We start from the raw sequence: 18,446 nt of genomic DNA, 5'->3' as shown, positions 1-18,446 counted from the left end.
CCACCAGGACTAGTACCAGTATGAATGTTACCAACTGGTGGGGAACCGTCAATGGAGAGGACCCCAGGACTGTATTACCATTCACTGCACCCATCCATATGACACAATAATTACACAATTAAAGACACAATAACACTGATGACATCGCCCGACACCCGTCTTTAGCAATCCATAGGAAATAGAGGAGAGGTCAGGAAGGGTCAGATGTAGGAAGAGGAGACCTGACGACGACACCTCCAGGGACCACCCTCGTGGAGACACGTTGGGTAATGTACGGCCGCCCGCTGACCCGTCTATCCCCCAGTCCTGCCCCGGATCTGACCTCTACGTACCTTCCCCATACCGGAATGAGCGTGGCCCATCTTGATCACCACCGGAAACTTGGAGGCCGTCAGCTGAAAGACACAAGAGAAGACATGAGGTCATTCTGCTAACACATAAGCATCATCTCAAAGGGAAGGAGAGAGAGCAGCAGTCCCTACACCCCCCCCCCCCCCCAAGACAACAGCAACCCCTGGATTAGACCTACAGCTCTGTAATAAAAGGATCTATACCAGACCTGGCACAGGCACACCTCATAGTCAAGGGGTCAACCTGTCTGTAGGACCCTCTATCCAACTCTCCATGTAGTCATCCTGCCTAAAGGATCCTCTATCTATTGCTTCATGTCGCTATCCTGCCTGTAGGACCCTCTACATGTGGTTATGTGGTCAACCTGTCTGTGGGGCCCTCTATCCATCTCTCCTTGTGGTGATTCTGCTTGCAGGACCCTCTATTCATCTCTTTGTGTGGCCATCCTGCCTGTATGACCCTCTATCCATCTCTGGATGTGGTCATCCTGCCTGTAGGACCCTCTATCCATCTCTCCTTGTGGCCATCCTGCCTGTAGGACCCTCTATAAACCTCTGGATGTGGCTATCCTCCCTGTAGGACCCTCTATGGATGTGGCCATCCTGCCTGTATGACCCTCTATCCATCTCTGGATGTGGTCATCCTGCCTGTAGGACCCTCTATCCATCTCTCCTTGTGGTCATCCTGCCTGTAGGACCCTCTATAAACCTCTGGATGTGGTCATCCTGCCTGTAGGATCCTCTATCCATCTCTGGTTGTGGCCATCCTCCCTGTAGGACCCTCTATAAACCTCTGGATGTGGCCATCCTCCCTGTAGGACCCTCTATCCATCTCTGGTTGTGGCCATCCTACCTGTAGGACCCTCTATCCATGTCTGGATGTGGTCATCCTGCCTGTAGGACCCTCTATAAACCTCTGGATGTGGTCATCCTACCTGTAGGACCCTGTATGGATGTGGTCATCCTGCCTGTAGGACCCTCTATAAACCTCTGGATGTGGCCATCCTCCCTGTAGGACCCTCTATCCATCTCTGGTTGTTCCCATCCTCCCTGTAGGACCCTCTATCCATCTCTGGTTGTGGCCATCCTGCCTGTAGGACCCTCTATAAACCTCTGGATGTGGTCATCCTGCCTGTAGGACCCTCTATCCATCTCTGGTTGTTCCCATCCTCCCTGTAGGACCCTCTATCCATCTCTGGTTGTGGCCATCCTGCCTGTAGGACCCTCTATAAACCTCTGGATGTGGTCATCCTACCTGTAGGACCCTGTATGGATGTGGTCATCCTGCCTGTAGGACCCTCTATAAACCTCTGGATGTGGCCATCCTCCCTGTAGGACCCTCTATCCATCTCTGGTTGTTCCCATCCTCCCTGTAGGACCCTCTATCCATCTCTGGTTGTGGCCATCCTGCCTGTAGGACCCTCTATAAACCTCTGGATGTGGTCATCCTGCCTGTAGGACCCTCTATCCATCTCTGGTTGTGGCCATCCTGCCTGTAGGACCCTCTATCCATCTCTGGTTGTGGCCATCCTGCCTGTAGGACCCTCTATCCATCTCTGGATGTGGTCATCCTGCCTGTAGGACCCTCTATAAACCTCTGGATGTGGCTATCCTCCCTGTAGGACCCTCTATGGATGTGGCCATCCTGCCTGTAGGACCCTCTATCCATCTCTGGTTGTGGCCATCCTGCCTGTAGGACCCTCTATAAACCTCTGGATGTGGCCATCCTCCCTGTAGGACCCTCTATAAACCTCTGGTTGTGGCCATCCTGCCTGTAGGACCCTCTATAAACCTCTGGATGTGGCCATCCTGCCTGTAGGACCCTCTATGGATGTGGCCATGATGCCTGTAGGACCCTCTATAAACCTCTGGATGTGGCCATCCTCCCTGTAGGACCCTCTATGGATGTGGCCATGCTGCCTGTGGGTCCCTACATCTGTCCCGGATGCTGGTTAAGGGGGATCAGGATCTAATTTTAGAATTTTTAGCCTGTGGTTACACCAGAGGACAAAGGGACGCGGTCACCCAGACTTTCTGTTTTCGTTTCCACCCAGAACGATGCACAATGTGACGCTGGTCCCTCGTCTCCCCCCCTGTCACTTCTCTTAATCTGCAGCCGGCCGGAGGGGTGAGGGAGTTTAGTGTAAGCTGGCATCACACATAGCACAGTGAGGCAATACAGGAAGGCAGAGGAGGCCAGGGGGGCGCGTGGTCCTGGCGCTGCCCCCTCCCCTCCCCCCCGGCCGTCTCTCCGGCTCCTGCGGTTTTGCTCTCTCTTCTCTTGTGGTCAGGGGAAGGGCAGTAACTCCATGTGCCTCACACCCAGGATGTCTAACCCCAACACAGATGTAACGGTGAAATCACACATCTCTACAAACCTATGTGTGTTTCATCTATTGTTCCCTGTTAGCACCCACTGCACTCAGCTATAATGGGATGACTGATAAGAAAGCAGAATCCTCCAGAAAAGTGATATGAGCAGTGGCCATACGGTTAGTCCTCCCGATGCCCCTATACACATGCACGCTCAACCTGGCCAATGCATCTCAAGATCAACGTCAACTGGACTGGTTAGCCACCAGCCGCTTCTTCCCATCTACCTACCTAAGAACACATGTATTGGAGAGGTCCAGTGTGCATGGGGGGGGTGTCCTCACACTGCTCTGCTCTTATCTCTGCAATAAACTGATGAACATCTTCCCGCAGCTGAATGACTGGTGTACTATTTAACCAGGTACTTGGAGGGGAGGTTCTGTGAAGTAGTTCAGTGCAGAAGGCTCAGAGCACAGCAGTGAGAGGACAGGCCCCCATTAAAAATCTATAAAGGTTCCTCAACCCTCCATCATAACAATTTACTGACAGCAGATTTCGGAAAGAAAAGAAGGATTGGGCTGATGGATTCCAACACGCCTGATCTTCTGGTCTTAGTGTAATGGCAGAACACATGCATGCTCGGCTGAACTGGTGGGATCGGTAGGAATAGCTAAGCTGTACGGGTCCATAAATCAGATTATCGCCTCGTCAAATGACGTGACCACATGTGACCCTTCCGTAACGGCACAAGTGGAGGGAGTATGAGGTCATGGCATGCCAAGATCTTCCCATTCCCGGGATGACTGGCTACCTCCGGCCACTGAGTCACAGGGTATACATTACAAAGGGGCTCCACTCATCTTCCTGAACCAACACCTATAGATTTCACTGGTTGACGTAAACCCCTCCAGTTCTTCATCTCCACTTATCCCCCGACTTTCACTTGAATTCCTTAAACTTGACATAATCCTTGGGATAATGGAGCTCCCCCCCCCCCCAGCTCTTCACTGATGCAAAGTCAACAATGGCGTGCGCTCAATGTCAGGCTGCAGCCGGAAAGCCTCCAGGTTCACCTTATGTAAACACTTTCCATCGCCTCGGAGCCTGTCGTCACCTCTCTTTTGTTCATATCTGGTTACAGAAGCCGGAGGGGCTTGCGGTCAGGAGCGGCACGATAGATAATGAGGAGGTTTTTCTGGAGTTATATCCCACACGTAGCCGTTTCCTGCCCCCGGCCATTATAATTATTCCATTACCTGGGGTTTTTATTTTTAGCAGACGTGGTCTCGGGGGGAGAGATCAGGGATCAGAGTCCTGCGGTGTACAGAGACTGCTGCAAAAACAAACGCCTGGAAAGAGAAGGGCCTGGGAAGATTTCTATGGAAAATTTTGCTCTGTTGTGGGGTTATGGTTATGGCCGCCCCCCGTCGTCCTATTACGTGTTCTCCTATCAAACCCTCTTCTGAAAACGCTGGGTGACCATGTAGCCTCCACAACTAGGTCTAGGTCTCCAGGAGGTTGATGACAGTGGCTCTACTGTAGCCATATTGGTTGTCACCCAGCTTTCCGAGAGGCAGATACGGCTGAATAGCAGGACTTGTTTATTATGCTCTGTCCCTAGCGCCTGGACGTGATGTGGTCTTCTCAGGAAAGCACGTGACCTCCTTGAAGTCCAGACAGTGAACGTCTGTGAGAGTGCTGGGTGTGTTCCAGCACAGAGGCGTTTATCAGCAGTGTGCGGCGGTGTCGGCACAGGCTTCGGATCCTCCCAGTACATCGCAGGCAGATAGTGAGGGGGAAACCCCAGGAAATGACGGAGGGCTCTTCATTACTGGTAAGAATGTGGCCGACGTCAGCGGAGAGGACATCTACTGTACATTTCACTTTCTCCTTCCACCTATGACCTCAGACGCATTACTGTAAACTGGTTCTCACTGGTTTTATATGTAGCGTAATTCCGGGACAACATGGTCCTTGTGACCTTAGGTGGAGTCTCTTAATCTGTTCCGGCACGTTATTGTCTATCCACAGGACCACAGGATGGTAAAACCCACCCTAACCAGAATACCCCTCGGAAGATCTACTAGTAGGACATAATCGGCCACAGTCGTTACAAAGCAAATGGTACGGGAAGAACCAAGTGGTCAGTCGAAGAATGTCTACGTGTGACCTCGGGTGGCTCCGATGACAAGTCCAACTAATGTTTTTCCTGAACACCATAACTGGTGTGACACGTTCATCCGGAGAAACCGGGTTCACAAACAGAAGGACCACACCAGAGTGATAACACTACTCCCTAGTTCCCATGACTGTCATGGGTTTCTATCCTATGATGATGCCACTGCTTGGTACCATCCTTTGTAGACTGGAAGCTGATGCCCAGGTGCTGGTGCATAGTCCTGGTTCTTTTCCCTGGTTGTGATGATCTAAAGCCAACGATGACCGGGTGATGAACCAAGGCTGGTCCTGAAACACAATCTCAGACATGGGTTGTGGCGCTTTGGGTTGTCACGGAGGTTAAAGGTCTAGAGAACAGACCACAAACACGTCCAGTATTTCCAAGAATATGAAGCCCAGAGTGGTCCAACTACATGGAGTGGTAGAGTATTCACTTCCATGGCCAAGTACATTGAGCCACATTTCCAATGACTCAGGATCCTGATTCTATGAACTGTTCGTAGGCCCAATGTGATACCCTTGAATCTACTCCACGGCACCAGTCCACGTGAACATGGCTGGACTCTCTGCTTGTATTGGCCGGGTTCCAGGCCTTGCCCCGAGGTCGCTGGACTGGCCTCCTTTGTATACAGACCCCCAATCCAGGCATCAGAGTATTTGCTCCATTACTGTAGGAACATTGGGGCACATTTACTCACCCAGTCCATGTGAGTGCTGATCTTGCGACACAAATTCTTTTTTAAATTCCGCGGTTTTTCCGAATCCGTCGGGTTGTCCGACAGCCATGTGCCCCGATTTCTGTCGCGTGAAAGCCGGCGCCGATGCGACACAAACCGATCGCGTGCACCAAAATCCCGGGGCAATTCGCCAGAAATCGGAAATATTCGGGAAACCTGACCAAAGTGCGGCGTTCGGACCCTTAGTAAATGAGCCCCAGCGTGTTCTGACCCGGACAATGAAGGCACTTGAACATCACTAGCCGTGTCACCCAGGCCAAGATTTGATGGTTCTGGTGTCTCCGCTGAGCCATGTTTCCGTAGTTTCTGGTGAGGCTGGAGAGCACTTGTTTCACCAGTTGGAGTAAAGCCCGGGGGCTTCGCAGTGACAGATGTCATACATTACCACCATACGGCTTCCACACAATAGGGGATTTACAAATCATATATTAACTCGTAGCAGCTTCAGCTCAGAGGCTAAAAATAGACCCCCAGAGGAGAACGCGCAAAGTCAGATTATAGACACGAGCTAAAACCAGACCATCACGTTACTATGCAGTGTGTTATGTATCATGTCTGTGAGGGCGGAGGGACAAATGTAACGCGGATTCATAAGGAGGTCATTCAGTCAATGTAATGTAGAAGGCTTGTTAATGTATTTCAACGGAGCACTAGGTGTTGACCTGGACTCACAGCAGCATAGTCACCTCCAGCCATCTATAATACTGAGAGAAAGGGACTCACAGCAGCATAGTCACCTCCAGTCATCTATAATACTGAGAGAAAGGGACTCACAGCAGCATAGTCACCTCCAGCCATCTATAATACTGAGAGAAAGGGACTCCCAGCAGCATAGTCACCTCCAGTCATCTATAATACTGAGATAAAGGGACTCACAGCAGCATAGTCACCTCCAGTCATCTATAATACTGAGAGAAAGGGACTCCCAGCAGCATAGTCACCTCCAGCCATCTATAATACTGAGATAAAGGGACTCACAGCAGCATAGTCACCTCCAGTCATGTATCATACTGAGAGAAAGGGACTCACAGCAGCATAATCACCTCCAGCCATCTATAATACTGAGAGAAAGGGACTCACAGCAGCATAGTCACCTCCAGCCATGTATAATACTGAGAGAAAGGGACTCCCAGCAGCATAGTCACCTCCAGCCATCTATAATACTGAGAGAAAGGGACTAACAGCAGCATAGTCACCTCCAGTCATGTATCATACATGGAGAAAGGGACTCACAGCAGCATAGTCACCACCAGCCATCTATAATACATGGAGAAAGGGACTCCCAGCAGCATAGTCACCTCCAGTCATCTATCATACATGGAGAAAGGGACTCCCAGCAGCATAGTCACCTCCAGTCATCTATAATACTGAGAGAAAGGGACTCCCAGCAGCATAGTCACCTCCAGTCATCTATAATACTGAGAGAAAGGGACTCCCAGCAGCATAGTCACCTCCAGTCATCTATAATACTGAGAGAAAGGGACTCCCAGCAGCATAGTCACCTGCAGTCATCTATAATACTGAGAGAAAGGGACTCCCAGCAGCATAGTCACCTCCAGTAATGTATCATACATGGAGAAAGGGACTCACAGCAGCATAGTCACCACCAGCCATCTATAATACATGGAGAAAGGGACTCCCAGCAGCATAGTCACCTCCAGTCATCTATCATACATGGAGAAAGGGACTCACAGCAGCATAGTCACCTCCAGTCATGTATCATACTGAGAGAAAGGGACTCCCAGCAGCATAGTCACCTCCAGCCATCTATAATACTGAGAGAAAGGGACTCACAGCAGCATAGTCACCTCCAGCCATCTATAATACTGAGAGAAAGGGACTCCCAGCAGCATAGTCACCTCCAGCCATCTATAATACTGAGAGAAAGGGACTCACAGCAGCATAGTCACCTCCAGCCATCTATAATACTGAGAGAAAGGGACTCCCAGCAGCATAGTCACCTCCAGCCATCTATAATACTGAGAGAAAGGGACTCCCAGCAGCATAGTCACCTCCAGCCATCTATAATACTGAGAGAAAGGGACTCCCAGCAGCATAGTCACCTCCAGCCATCTATAATACTGAGAGAAAGGGACTCACAGCAGCATAATCACCTCCAGCCATCTATAATACTGAGAGAAAGGGACTCACAGCAGCATAGTCACCTCCAGCCATGTATCATACTGAGAGAAAGGGACTCCCAGCAGCATAGTCACCTCCAGTCATTTATAATACTGAGATAAAGGGACTCCCAGCAGAATAGTCACCTGCTTATCTGCGGATCTATAGTCCAGCGTAAAACTGACTCCCAGCATCATGGTTGACTATAGCCGCCTATGCTGCAGTGAGTACATGTCCCTACTGCGACATACAGTTAATATTTCATTTGTTCAAACATGTGCAGTGTAACAAGAGTCTTGACCTACCCTTGTGCCATACATAATGCTGATGACTGCTTGTGGTTTACATGTGCAAACAGCTACGCCCATCATAGGCAATAACGTGACTCGTGAGCACTAGTATCTGTCCTGCTTCTTGGTGCCCCTTGTTTACCCTCCTGTCCTGACCTCAGCCTGTACCTGACCACTCTTCTGCCAGACCCCTGGAGCTTTGTCATTGGCTCTTGGCCCCAGGTTCGTGTGATCATAGTACATGTGTTACAGTGACTCACAGTGTGCACACACATGAATTCCCCAGTGGGCACGCCACTAGTACAGGTCACAGCCACTGACCTGGACACCCTACCCCTGGGGTGCCCTGCTGGGGTCACAGTGGATGACCAGAATAATTTCCCAGCTCTCTCCGTATGATCTCTTCCTGTTTTGAAATCTCTGACTAATGGGGAAGGCGTCTGGTGCTGGGCTGTTGGCCAATCATATCACGGGAAGGAGGAGGGGGGCCACGGGGACGCTTTAAATTCCAGACGTGGAATGGAGAGAGATGCAGAGCTGAGCTTCAGACCCACGGACAACTCCAGAGATCCAGGTAAGTGGCCGCTCTCAACACCAGCTGGCACTCCTCACCGCAGAGCATCACCCGCACCTCTATCACTGCAGAGCATCACTCCCCACTTCTTTCACTGCAGAGCATCACTCCACACTTCTGCCACTGCAGAGCATCACTCCACACTTCTGCCACTGCAGAGTATCACTCCACACTTCTGCCACTGCAGAGCATCACTCCACACTTCTGCCACTGCAGAGCATCACTCCACACTTCTGCCACTGCAGAGCATCACTCCACACTTCTGCCACTGCGGAGCATCACTCCACTATTCTGCCACTGCAGAGCATCACTCCACACTTCTGCCACTGCGGAGCATCACTCCACACTTCTGTCACTGCAGAGCATCAGTCCCCACTTCTCTCACTGCAGAACATCGCTTTCCACTTCTGTCACCTCTGAGGATCACCTGCACCTCTATCACTGCAGAGCATCACTCCCCACTTCTGCCACCGCAGAGCATCACTCCACACTTCTGCCACTGCAGAGCATCACCAGAACCTCCATCGTCACAGAGTTATGGCAATAGTTTTGAGCCCTAATTTTCAGCATTAACTTAACCCCTCATTTCCCCCAGATAGTACTCATGCACTTAACCCCTCCTTTCCCAGATCCCTGCAGTACTACTACACCCATAATCCAATGGAGCCCCTGGCAGCGATTTAACCCATGATGTGCCTTCCTTCTGTGCTGGCTGATATTTAGACCCTTTGCTTCCAGCTGCCAAAATAACCAAATCTAGAGCTCCAGCATGTCAGGACGCCAATCCATTTCCTGAAGAAACCGCACGGAATTTCATCCAACTTCTTCAGGATCCTGGATATATACTGAGCCCGTGCCGCCCCCTGCCCGCCCCATGCCAGGGGCACCTATGTGTTGTATCATACATGGAGCGATTCCTAGAAACCCTCACAGTGTCTTTCTTTCCCCAGACCGGAGCGACCCCAGCGTACACAATGTTCTCCCTGGCGGTGCTGATGATTTTGGGGAGCTTGAGCCAAGTATCCTGGTCCTGTTCATGTGGCCCCCGACACCCCCAGACCGTCTACTGTGAATCCCCTGTCGGTAAGATCACAACAGTATGTGCACAAAGAGTCTCTCATAGGGAGGACAGAAACTCATTCACATCTACTGGAGAAGTCAGTGAGATAGTGATAGCAGATCACAGGGGTACACTAATACCATACCCAAATAGTGGGTGTGCCACACTGACCACTCACTGCAGGATAGTGAGTGCAGCTCTGGGGTATAATCCAGGATGTAACTCAGGATCAGTACAGGATAAGTAATGTCATGTATGTACACAGTGACTGCACCAGCAGCAGAATAGTGAGTGCAGCTCTGGGGTATAATACAGGATGTAACTCAGGATCAGTACAGGATAAGTAATGTCATGTATGTGCACAGTGACTGCACCAGCAGCAGAATAGTGAGTGCAGCTCTGGAGTATAATACAGGATGTAACTCAGGATCAGTACAGGATAAGTAATGTCATGTATGTACACAGTGACTGCACCAGCAGCAGAATAGTGAGTGCAGCTCTAGGGTATAATACAGGATGTAACTCAGGATCAGTACAGGATAAGTAATGTCATGTATGTACACAGTGACTGCACCAGCAGCAGAATAGTGAGTGCAGCTCTGGGGTATAATACTGGATGTAACTCAGGATCAGTACAGGATAAGTAATGTCATGTATGTACACAGTGACTGCACCAGCAGCAGAATAGTGAGTGCAGCTCTGGGGTATAATACAGGATGTAACTCAGGATCAGTACAGGATAAGTAATGTCATGTATGTACACAGTGACTGCACCAGCAGCAGAATAGTGAGTGCAGCTCTGGAGTATAACACAGGATGTAACTCAGGATCAGTACAGGATAAGTAATGTCATGTATGTACACAGTGACTGCACCAGCAGCAGAATAGTGAGTGCTGCTCTGGAGTATAATACAGGATGTAACTCAGGATCAGTACAGGATAAGTAATGTCATGTATGTACACAGTGACTGCACCAGCAGCAGAATAGTGAGTGCAGCTCTGGGGTATAATACAGGATGTAACTCAGGATCAGTACAGGATAAGTAATGTCATGTATGTACACAGTGACTGCACCAGCAGCAGAATAGTGAGTGCAGCTCTGGGGTATAATACTGGATGTAACTCAGGATCAGTACAGGATAAGTAATGTCATGTATGTACACAGTGACTGCACCAGCAGCAGAATAGTGAGTGCAGCTCTGGGGTATAATACAGGATGTAACTCAGGATCAGTACAGGATAAGTAATGTCATGTATGTACACAGTGACTGCACCAGCAGCAGAATAGTGAGTGCAGCTCTGGAGTATAACACAGGATGTAACTCAGGATCAGTACAGGATAAGTAATGTCATGTATGTACACAGTGACTGCACCAGCAGCAGAATAGTGAGTGCTGCTCTGGAGTATAATACAGGATGTAACTCAGGATCAGTACAGGATAAGTAATGTCATGTATGTACACAGTGACTGCACCAGCAGCAGAATAGTGAGTGCAGCTCTGGTGTATAATACAGGATGTAACTCAGGATCAGTACAGGATAAGTAATGTCATGTATGTACACAGTGACTGCACCAGCAGCAGAATAGTGAGTGCAGCTCTGGGGTATAATACAGGATGTAACTCAGGATCAGTACAGGATAAGTAATGTCATGTATGTACACAGTGACTGCACCAGCAGCAGAATAGTGAGTGCAGCTCTGGGGTATAATACAGGATGTAACTCAGGATCAGTACAGGATAAGTAATGTCATGTATGTACACAGTGACTGCACCAGCAGCAGAATAGTGAGTGCAGCTCTGGAGTATAACACAGGATGTAACTCAGGATCAGTACAGGATAAGTAATGTCATGTATGTACACAGTGACTGCACCAGCAGCAGAATAGTGAGTGCTGCTCTGGAGTATAATACAGGATGTAACTCAGGATCAGTACAGGATAAGTAATGTCATGTATGTACACAGTGACTACACCAGCAGCAGAATAGTGAGTGCAGCTCTGGTGTATAATACAGGATGTAACTCAGGATCAGTACAGGATAAGTAATGTCATGTATGTACACAGTGACTGCACCAGCAGCAGAATAGTGAGTGCAGCTCTGGGGTATAATACAGGATGTAACTCAGGATCAGTACAGGATAAGTAATGTCATGTATGTACACAGTGACTGCACCAGCAGCAGAATAGTGAGTGCAGCTCTGGGGTATAATACAGGATGTAACTCAGGATCAGTACAGGATAAGTAATGTCATGTATGTACACAGTGACTGCACCAGCAGCAGAATAGTGAGTGCAGCTCTGGGGTATAATACAGGATGTAACTCAGGATCAGTACAGGATAAGTAATGTCATGTATGTACACAGTGACTGCACCAGCAGCAGAATAGTGAGTGCAGCTCTGGGGTATAATACAGCATGTAACTCAGGATCAGTACAGGATAAGTAATGTCATGTATGTACACAGTGACTGCACCAGCAGCAGAATAGTGAGTGCAGCTCTGGGGTATAATCCAGGATGTAACTCAGGATCAGTACAGGATAAGTAATGTCATGTATGTACACAGTGACTGCACCAGCAGCAGAATAGTGAGTGCAGCTCTGGGGTATATAATACAGGTAGTAACTCAGGATCAGTACAGGATAAGTAATGTCATGTATGTACACAGTGACTGCACCAGCAGCAGAATAGTGAGTGCAGCTCTGGGGTATAATCCAGGATGTAACTCAGGATCAGTACAGGATAAGTAATGTCATGTATGTACACAGTGACTGCACCAGCAGCAGAATAGTGAGTGCAGCTCTGGGGTATATAATACAGGTAGTAACTCAGGATCAGTACAGGATAAGTAATGTCATGTATGTACACAGTGACTGCACCAGCAGCAGAATAGTGAGTGCAGCTCTGGGGTATAATACAGGATGTAACTCAGGATCAGTACAGGATAAGTAATGTCATGTATGTACACAGTGACTGCACCAGCAGCAGAATAGTGAGTGCAGCTCTGGGGTATAATACAGGATGTAACTCAGGATCAGTACAGGATAAGTAATGTCATGTATGTACACAGTGACTGCACCAGCAGCAGAATAGTGAGTGCAGCTCTGGGGTATAATACAGGATGTAACTCAGGATCAGTACAGGATAAGTAATGTCATGTATGTACACAGTGACTGCACCAGCAGCAGAATAGTGATTGCAGCTCTGGAGTATAATACAGGATGTAACTTAGGATCAGTACAGGATAAGTAATGTCATGTATGTACACAGTGACTGCACCAGCAGCAGAATAGTGAGTGCAGCTCTGGGGTATAATACAGGATGTAACTCAGGATCAGTACAGGATAAGTAATGTCATGTATGTACACAGTGACTGCACCAGCAGCAGAATAGTGAGTGCAGCTCTGGGGTATAATACAGGATGTAACTCAGGATCAGTACAGGATAAGTAATGTCATGTATGTACACAGTGACTGCACCAGCAGCAGAATAGTGAGTGCAGCTCTGGGGTACAATACAGGATGTAACTCAGGATCAGTACAGGATAAGTAATGTCATGTATGTACACAGTGACTGCACCAGCAGCAGAATAGTGAGTGCAGCTCTGGAGTATAATACAGGCAGTTCTGTCAGTCTGTAGTGTGTGCACCAGGATTCCTCCGTGTTGCAGGCTTGGTGTCACACCCCCTCCCTATACTCGGCTGCACGTGCCGGTGTTATGATGAATGGGTGTATTATGTGATTATTAGGTGATACCTGTAATTGGGGAGAGGACAGACCCAGGGCAGGTACTAGATGATAAACAGTAACTCCCAGTACGCCCTGTGGGACAATGCTGGGAGTTGTAGTTCCATATCTGTTAGAGATCTTTGTATTATCCATCATTTCCTGATCCGGGGGATTATCTCTCCGCAGTTTTCCGGGCAAAATTCATGGCACAGAAAGACTGTGCAGAGCGGGAGCAGTGGAATGAGTTCCAGGTCAAAGCCACCAAGGTAGGAGCCGGCGTGGCCTGTGCCACGGATGCCCCCCGGGCGCTGCCCTGTATATGTGTCCCTCTCCCTGGCTGTGGACTGACCACATATTTGGGGGCGTGGGATGAGAACGTTGCATGCTGCCCGCAGACCGCAGTTAACCTCTATGTCCTTTCTCATCAGATCTTCAAGGCTCCTAAAGACATGGATGACATCCAGGTCATATACAGCCCCAAGTTAGAGAGTCTGTGCGGCTACCAGCACCGGTCCAATAACAAGAGCGAAGAGTTCATGGTGGCAGGTCAGTACCCTCAGTGCGCTGCCCCCTAGTGTCCACCCCCCTGGATCCTCCTCTCACCTCTGTGGTCTCTCCCCCCCGCAGGCACCATGGTGGACGGCAAGGTCTACATCAACTCCTGCAGCTTTGTGGTGCCATGGACCGACCTGACCCTGGGCCAGAAGAGGGGCTTCCTGCAGGTGTATGCCAAGCACTGTCACTGCAAGGTGAGACCGACAGGGCAACTGTGCTGTCACCTCCGCCCTGATCGCTGTGCATGTTGTTAGTAGCAGCAGGACTGTGATATATAGATTTATATTCTAGGATTGCAGCTTCTCTAATTGCACTGGAGGTGTGACCTCACACTGCTGTGCTCTGTGCTCTCTGCAGCCACCGTCAGGGACTCTTCCTGGAGAGATGTGTAATCGTATCTCTCTGTATATTAGTAGCTGCAGAACTGTGATAAATGCATTTGTAGCTCGCCCAAGTGCACTGAAATTTCCACACACTGCTGTGCTCAGTGATCTCTGTGAACGACAGGAGCCGGCTCCCCTCCGTGAGCCAATGGCTCACTTAACCCCGCCCCTAACCGGCTCACCACGCCCCCTTTAAGCGATACAATCAGGTTAAACGTGGTGTGGATTGAGGTGGCTGCCTGGACTGCGGCTCCCTATTATACATGTAAGAGCCGGTTCTTCTTAGCGAGCGGAGCCTAATCAGCTGGAGCTGGACTGTCCATCACTACTCTCTGTATGTTAGTAGCTGCAGGACTGTGGTAGATGCATTCCCATCACTGCTCTCTGTATGTTAGTAACTGCAGGACTGTGGTAGATGCATTCCCATAACTACTCTCTGTATGTTAGTAGCTACAGGACTGTGGTAGATGCATTCCCATCACTGCTCTCTGTATGTTAGTAGCTGCAGGACTGTGGTAGATGCTTTCCCATAACTGCTTTCTGTATGTTAGTAGCTGCAGGACAGTGGTAGATGCCTTCCCATCACTGCTCTCTTTATGTTAGTAGCTGCAGGATTGTGGTGGATGCATTCCCATCACTGCTCTCTGTATGTTAGTAGCTGCAGGACTGTGGTAGACGCATTCCCATCGCTGCTCTCTGTATGTTAGTAACTGCAGGACTGTGGTAGATACTTTCCCATCACTGCTCTCTGTATGTTAGCAGCTGCAGGACTGTGGTAGATGCATTCCCATCACTACTCTCTGTATGTTAGTAGCTGAAGGACTGTGGTAGATGCTTTCCCATCCCTGCTCTCTGTATGTTAGTAACTGCAGGACTGTGGTAGATGCATTCCCATCACTGCTCTCTGTATAATAGTAACTGCAGGACTGTGGTAGATGCATTCCCATCACTACTCTCTGTATGTTAGTAGCTGCAGGACTGTGGTAGATGCTTTCCCATCACTGCTCTCTGTATGTTAGTAGCTGCTGGACTGTGGTAGATGCATTCCCATCACTACTATCTGTATGTTAGTAGATGCAGGTCTGTGGTAGATGCATTTCCATCACTACTCTCTGTATGTTAGTAGCTGCAGGACTGTGGTAGATGCTTTCCCATCACTACTCTCTGTATGTTAGTAACTGCAGGACTGTGGTAGATGCATTCCCATCACTACTCTCTGTATGTTAGTAGCTACAGGACTGTGGTAGATGCATTCCCATCACTGCTCTCTGTATGTTAGTAGCTGCAGGACTGCGGTAGATGCTTTCCCATCACTGCTCTCTGTATGTTAGTAGCTGCAGGACTGTGGTAGATGCATTCCCATCACTTCTCTCTGTATGTTAGTAGCTGCAGGACTGTGGTAGATGCATTCCCATCACTGCTCTCTGTATGTTAGTAGCTGCAGGACTGTGGTAGATGCTTTCCCATCACTACTCTCTGTATGTTAGTAACTGCAGGACTGTGGTAGATGCTTTCCCATCACTGTTCTCTGTATGTTAGTAACTGCAAGACTGTGGTAGATGCATTCCCATCACTGCTCTCTGTATGTTAGTAGCTGCAGGACTGTGGTAGATGCATTCCCATCACTGCTCTCTGTATGTTAGTAGCTGCAGGACTGTGGTAGAGTTATACATGTGCTCCTAGTCCTCAGCATAGTGTCCCCATGTTTCATACTGCACCTCTATATTACCATGCACTGCCTGACTTTTGCCTCACCCCGCTGCAGGTCAAGCAGTGCTTCAGCATGCCCTGTAAGGTGGACAGCGGCCTGGAGTGTCTCTGGACCGACCCCCTGATGCGGAAGAGGTCGCTGTACTCCAGTCATCAGGCTGCGACCTGGGCCTGCGTCCTCAAGAGCGACGACCTGTGTATCTGGAGCAGCCTGAAGTCCCGCACCTACGCCAGCAACAGCACCAAGACCAAATGAGGAGATGGACCACCGACGCCCCCTACTGACCCCACACAGCACTGTCACATGCCATCTGCAGCTCACCAGACCCCCCTGGTGGCAGGACCCTATACTACAGCCTGGGGGGGCCAACACTCTGCTAGTAGTGAGCCTCCACCTGCCGTATACTCAGTGCGACCAACATCTACTGCTTCTACATGTAATGGACTTATCTGATTTGTAATAAATGTTTTTAGGATTTTTTTTGTACAACTATCTGGTATTATTCCATCAAGTACCCCAGTCCATCACTACACGGGGCATCCATCTACCTGTACATAGGGGGCAGTATTATAGTAGTTATATTCCTGTACATAGGGGGCAGTATTATAGTAGTTATATTCTTGTACATAGGGTGCAGTATTATAGTAGTTATATTCCTGTACATAGGGGGCAGTATTATAGTAGTTATATTCTTGTACATAGGGGGCGGTATTATAGTAGTTATATTCTTGTACATAGGGGGCAGTATTATAGTAGTTATATTCTTGTACATAGGGGGCGATATTATAGTAGTTATATTCTTGTACATAGGGGGCAGTATTATAGTAGTTATATTCTGGTACATAGGGGGCAGTATTATAGTAGTTATATTCCTGTACATAGGGGGCAGTATTATAGTAGTTATATTCTTGTACATAGGAGGCAGTATTATAGTAGTTATATTCCTGTACATAGGGGGCAGTATTATAGTAGTTATATTCTTGTACATAGGGGGCGGTATTATAGTAGTTATATTCTTGTACATAGGGGGCAGTATTATAGTAGTTATATTCTGGTACATAGGGGCAGTATTATAGTAGTTATATTCCTGTACATAGGGGGCAGTATTATAGTAGTTATATTCCTGTACATAGGGGCAGTATTATAGTAGTTATATTCCTGTACATAGGGGCAGTATTATAGTAGTTATATTCCTGTACATAGGGGGCAGTATTATAGTAGTTATATTCCTGTACATAGGGGGCAGTATTATAGTAGTTATATTCTTGTACATAAGGGGCAGTATTATAGTAGTTATATTCTTGTACATAGGGGGCAGTATTATAGTAGTTATATTCCTGTACATAGGGGGCAGTATTATAGTAGTTATAGTCTTGTACATAGGCAGTATTATAGTAGTTATATTCTTGTACATAGGGGGCAGTATTATAGTAGTTATATTCTTGTACATAGGGGGCAGTATTATAGTAGTTATATTCTTGTACATAGGGGGCAGTATTAAAGTAGTTATATTCTTGTACATAGGGGGCAGTATTATAGTAGTTATATTCTTGTACATAGGGGGCAGTATTATAGTAGTTATATTCTTGTACATAGGGGGCAGTATTATAGTAGTTATATTCCTGTACATAGGGGGCAGTATTATAGTAGTTATATTCCTGTACATAGGGGGCAGTATTATAGTAGTTATATTCTTGTACATAGGGGGCAGTATTATAGTAGTTATATTCCTGTACATAGGGGGCAGTATTATAGTAGTTATATTCTTGTACATAGGGGGCAGTATTAAAGTAGTTATATTCTTGTACATAGGGGGCAGTATTATAGTAGTTATATTCTTGTACATAGGGGGCAGTATTATAGTAGTTATATTCTTGTACATAGGGGGCAGTATTATAGTAGTTATATTCCTGTACATAGGGGGCAGTATTATAGTAGTTATATTCTTGTACATATGGGGGCAGTATTATAGTAGTTATATTCTTGTACATAGGGGGCAGTATTATAGTAGTTATATTCTTGTACATAGGGGGCAGTATTATAGTAGTTATATTCCTGTACATAGGGGGCAGTATTATAGTAGTTATATTCTTGTACATATGGGGGCAGTATTATAGTAGTTATATTCTTGTACATAGGGGGCGGTATTATAGTAGTTATATTCTTGTACATAGGGGGCAGTATTATAGTAGTTATATTCTTGTACATAGGGGGCAGTATTATAGTAGTTATATTCTTGTACATAGGGGGCAGTATTATAGTAGTTATATTTTTGTACATAGGGGGCAGTATTATAGTAGTTATATTCTTGTACATAGGGGGCAGTATTATAGTAGTTATATTCTTGTACATAGGGGGCAGTATTATAGTAGTTATATTCTTGTATATAGGGGGCAGTATTATAGTAGTTATATTCTTGTACATAGGGGGCAGTATTATAGTAGTT

General features: G+C 47.8%; 2 protein-coding genes across 5 annotated transcripts in view; one reads left to right on the top strand and one right to left on the bottom strand.

Moving 5' to 3' along the window:
• Window positions 1-18,446, bottom strand: part of SYN1 (synapsin I) — a 76,718-nt gene that overhangs the window by 18,585 nt on the left and 39,687 nt on the right. For all 4 annotated transcript variants that reach the window (XM_072125123.1, XM_072125120.1, XM_072125121.1 and 1 more), the window contains exon 6: window positions 333-395. In XM_072125123.1, coding sequence (XP_071981224.1) covers window positions 333-395 — 63 coding nt within the window. The remainder of the gene's footprint in view (window positions 1-332; window positions 396-18,446) is intronic.
• Window positions 8,428-16,489, top strand: TIMP1 (TIMP metallopeptidase inhibitor 1). Its single transcript, XM_072125119.1, has 6 exons — window positions 8,428-8,563; window positions 9,514-9,646; window positions 13,538-13,617; window positions 13,780-13,897; window positions 13,979-14,100; window positions 16,055-16,489. Exons 2-6 carry the CDS (start codon window positions 9,538-9,540, stop codon window positions 16,253-16,255), a joined length of 630 nt encoding a protein of 209 aa, XP_071981220.1. The 5' UTR covers window positions 8,428-8,563; window positions 9,514-9,537; the 3' UTR covers window positions 16,256-16,489.

This window comes from Engystomops pustulosus, chromosome 9 (assembly GCF_040894005.1).
Source record: "Engystomops pustulosus chromosome 9, aEngPut4.maternal, whole genome shotgun sequence".
Lineage (NCBI taxonomy): Eukaryota > Metazoa > Chordata > Amphibia > Anura > Leptodactylidae > Engystomops > Engystomops pustulosus.
The sequence above is the reverse complement of the archived record's forward strand: the minus strand, read 5'-3'. Positions and strand labels throughout refer to the sequence as shown.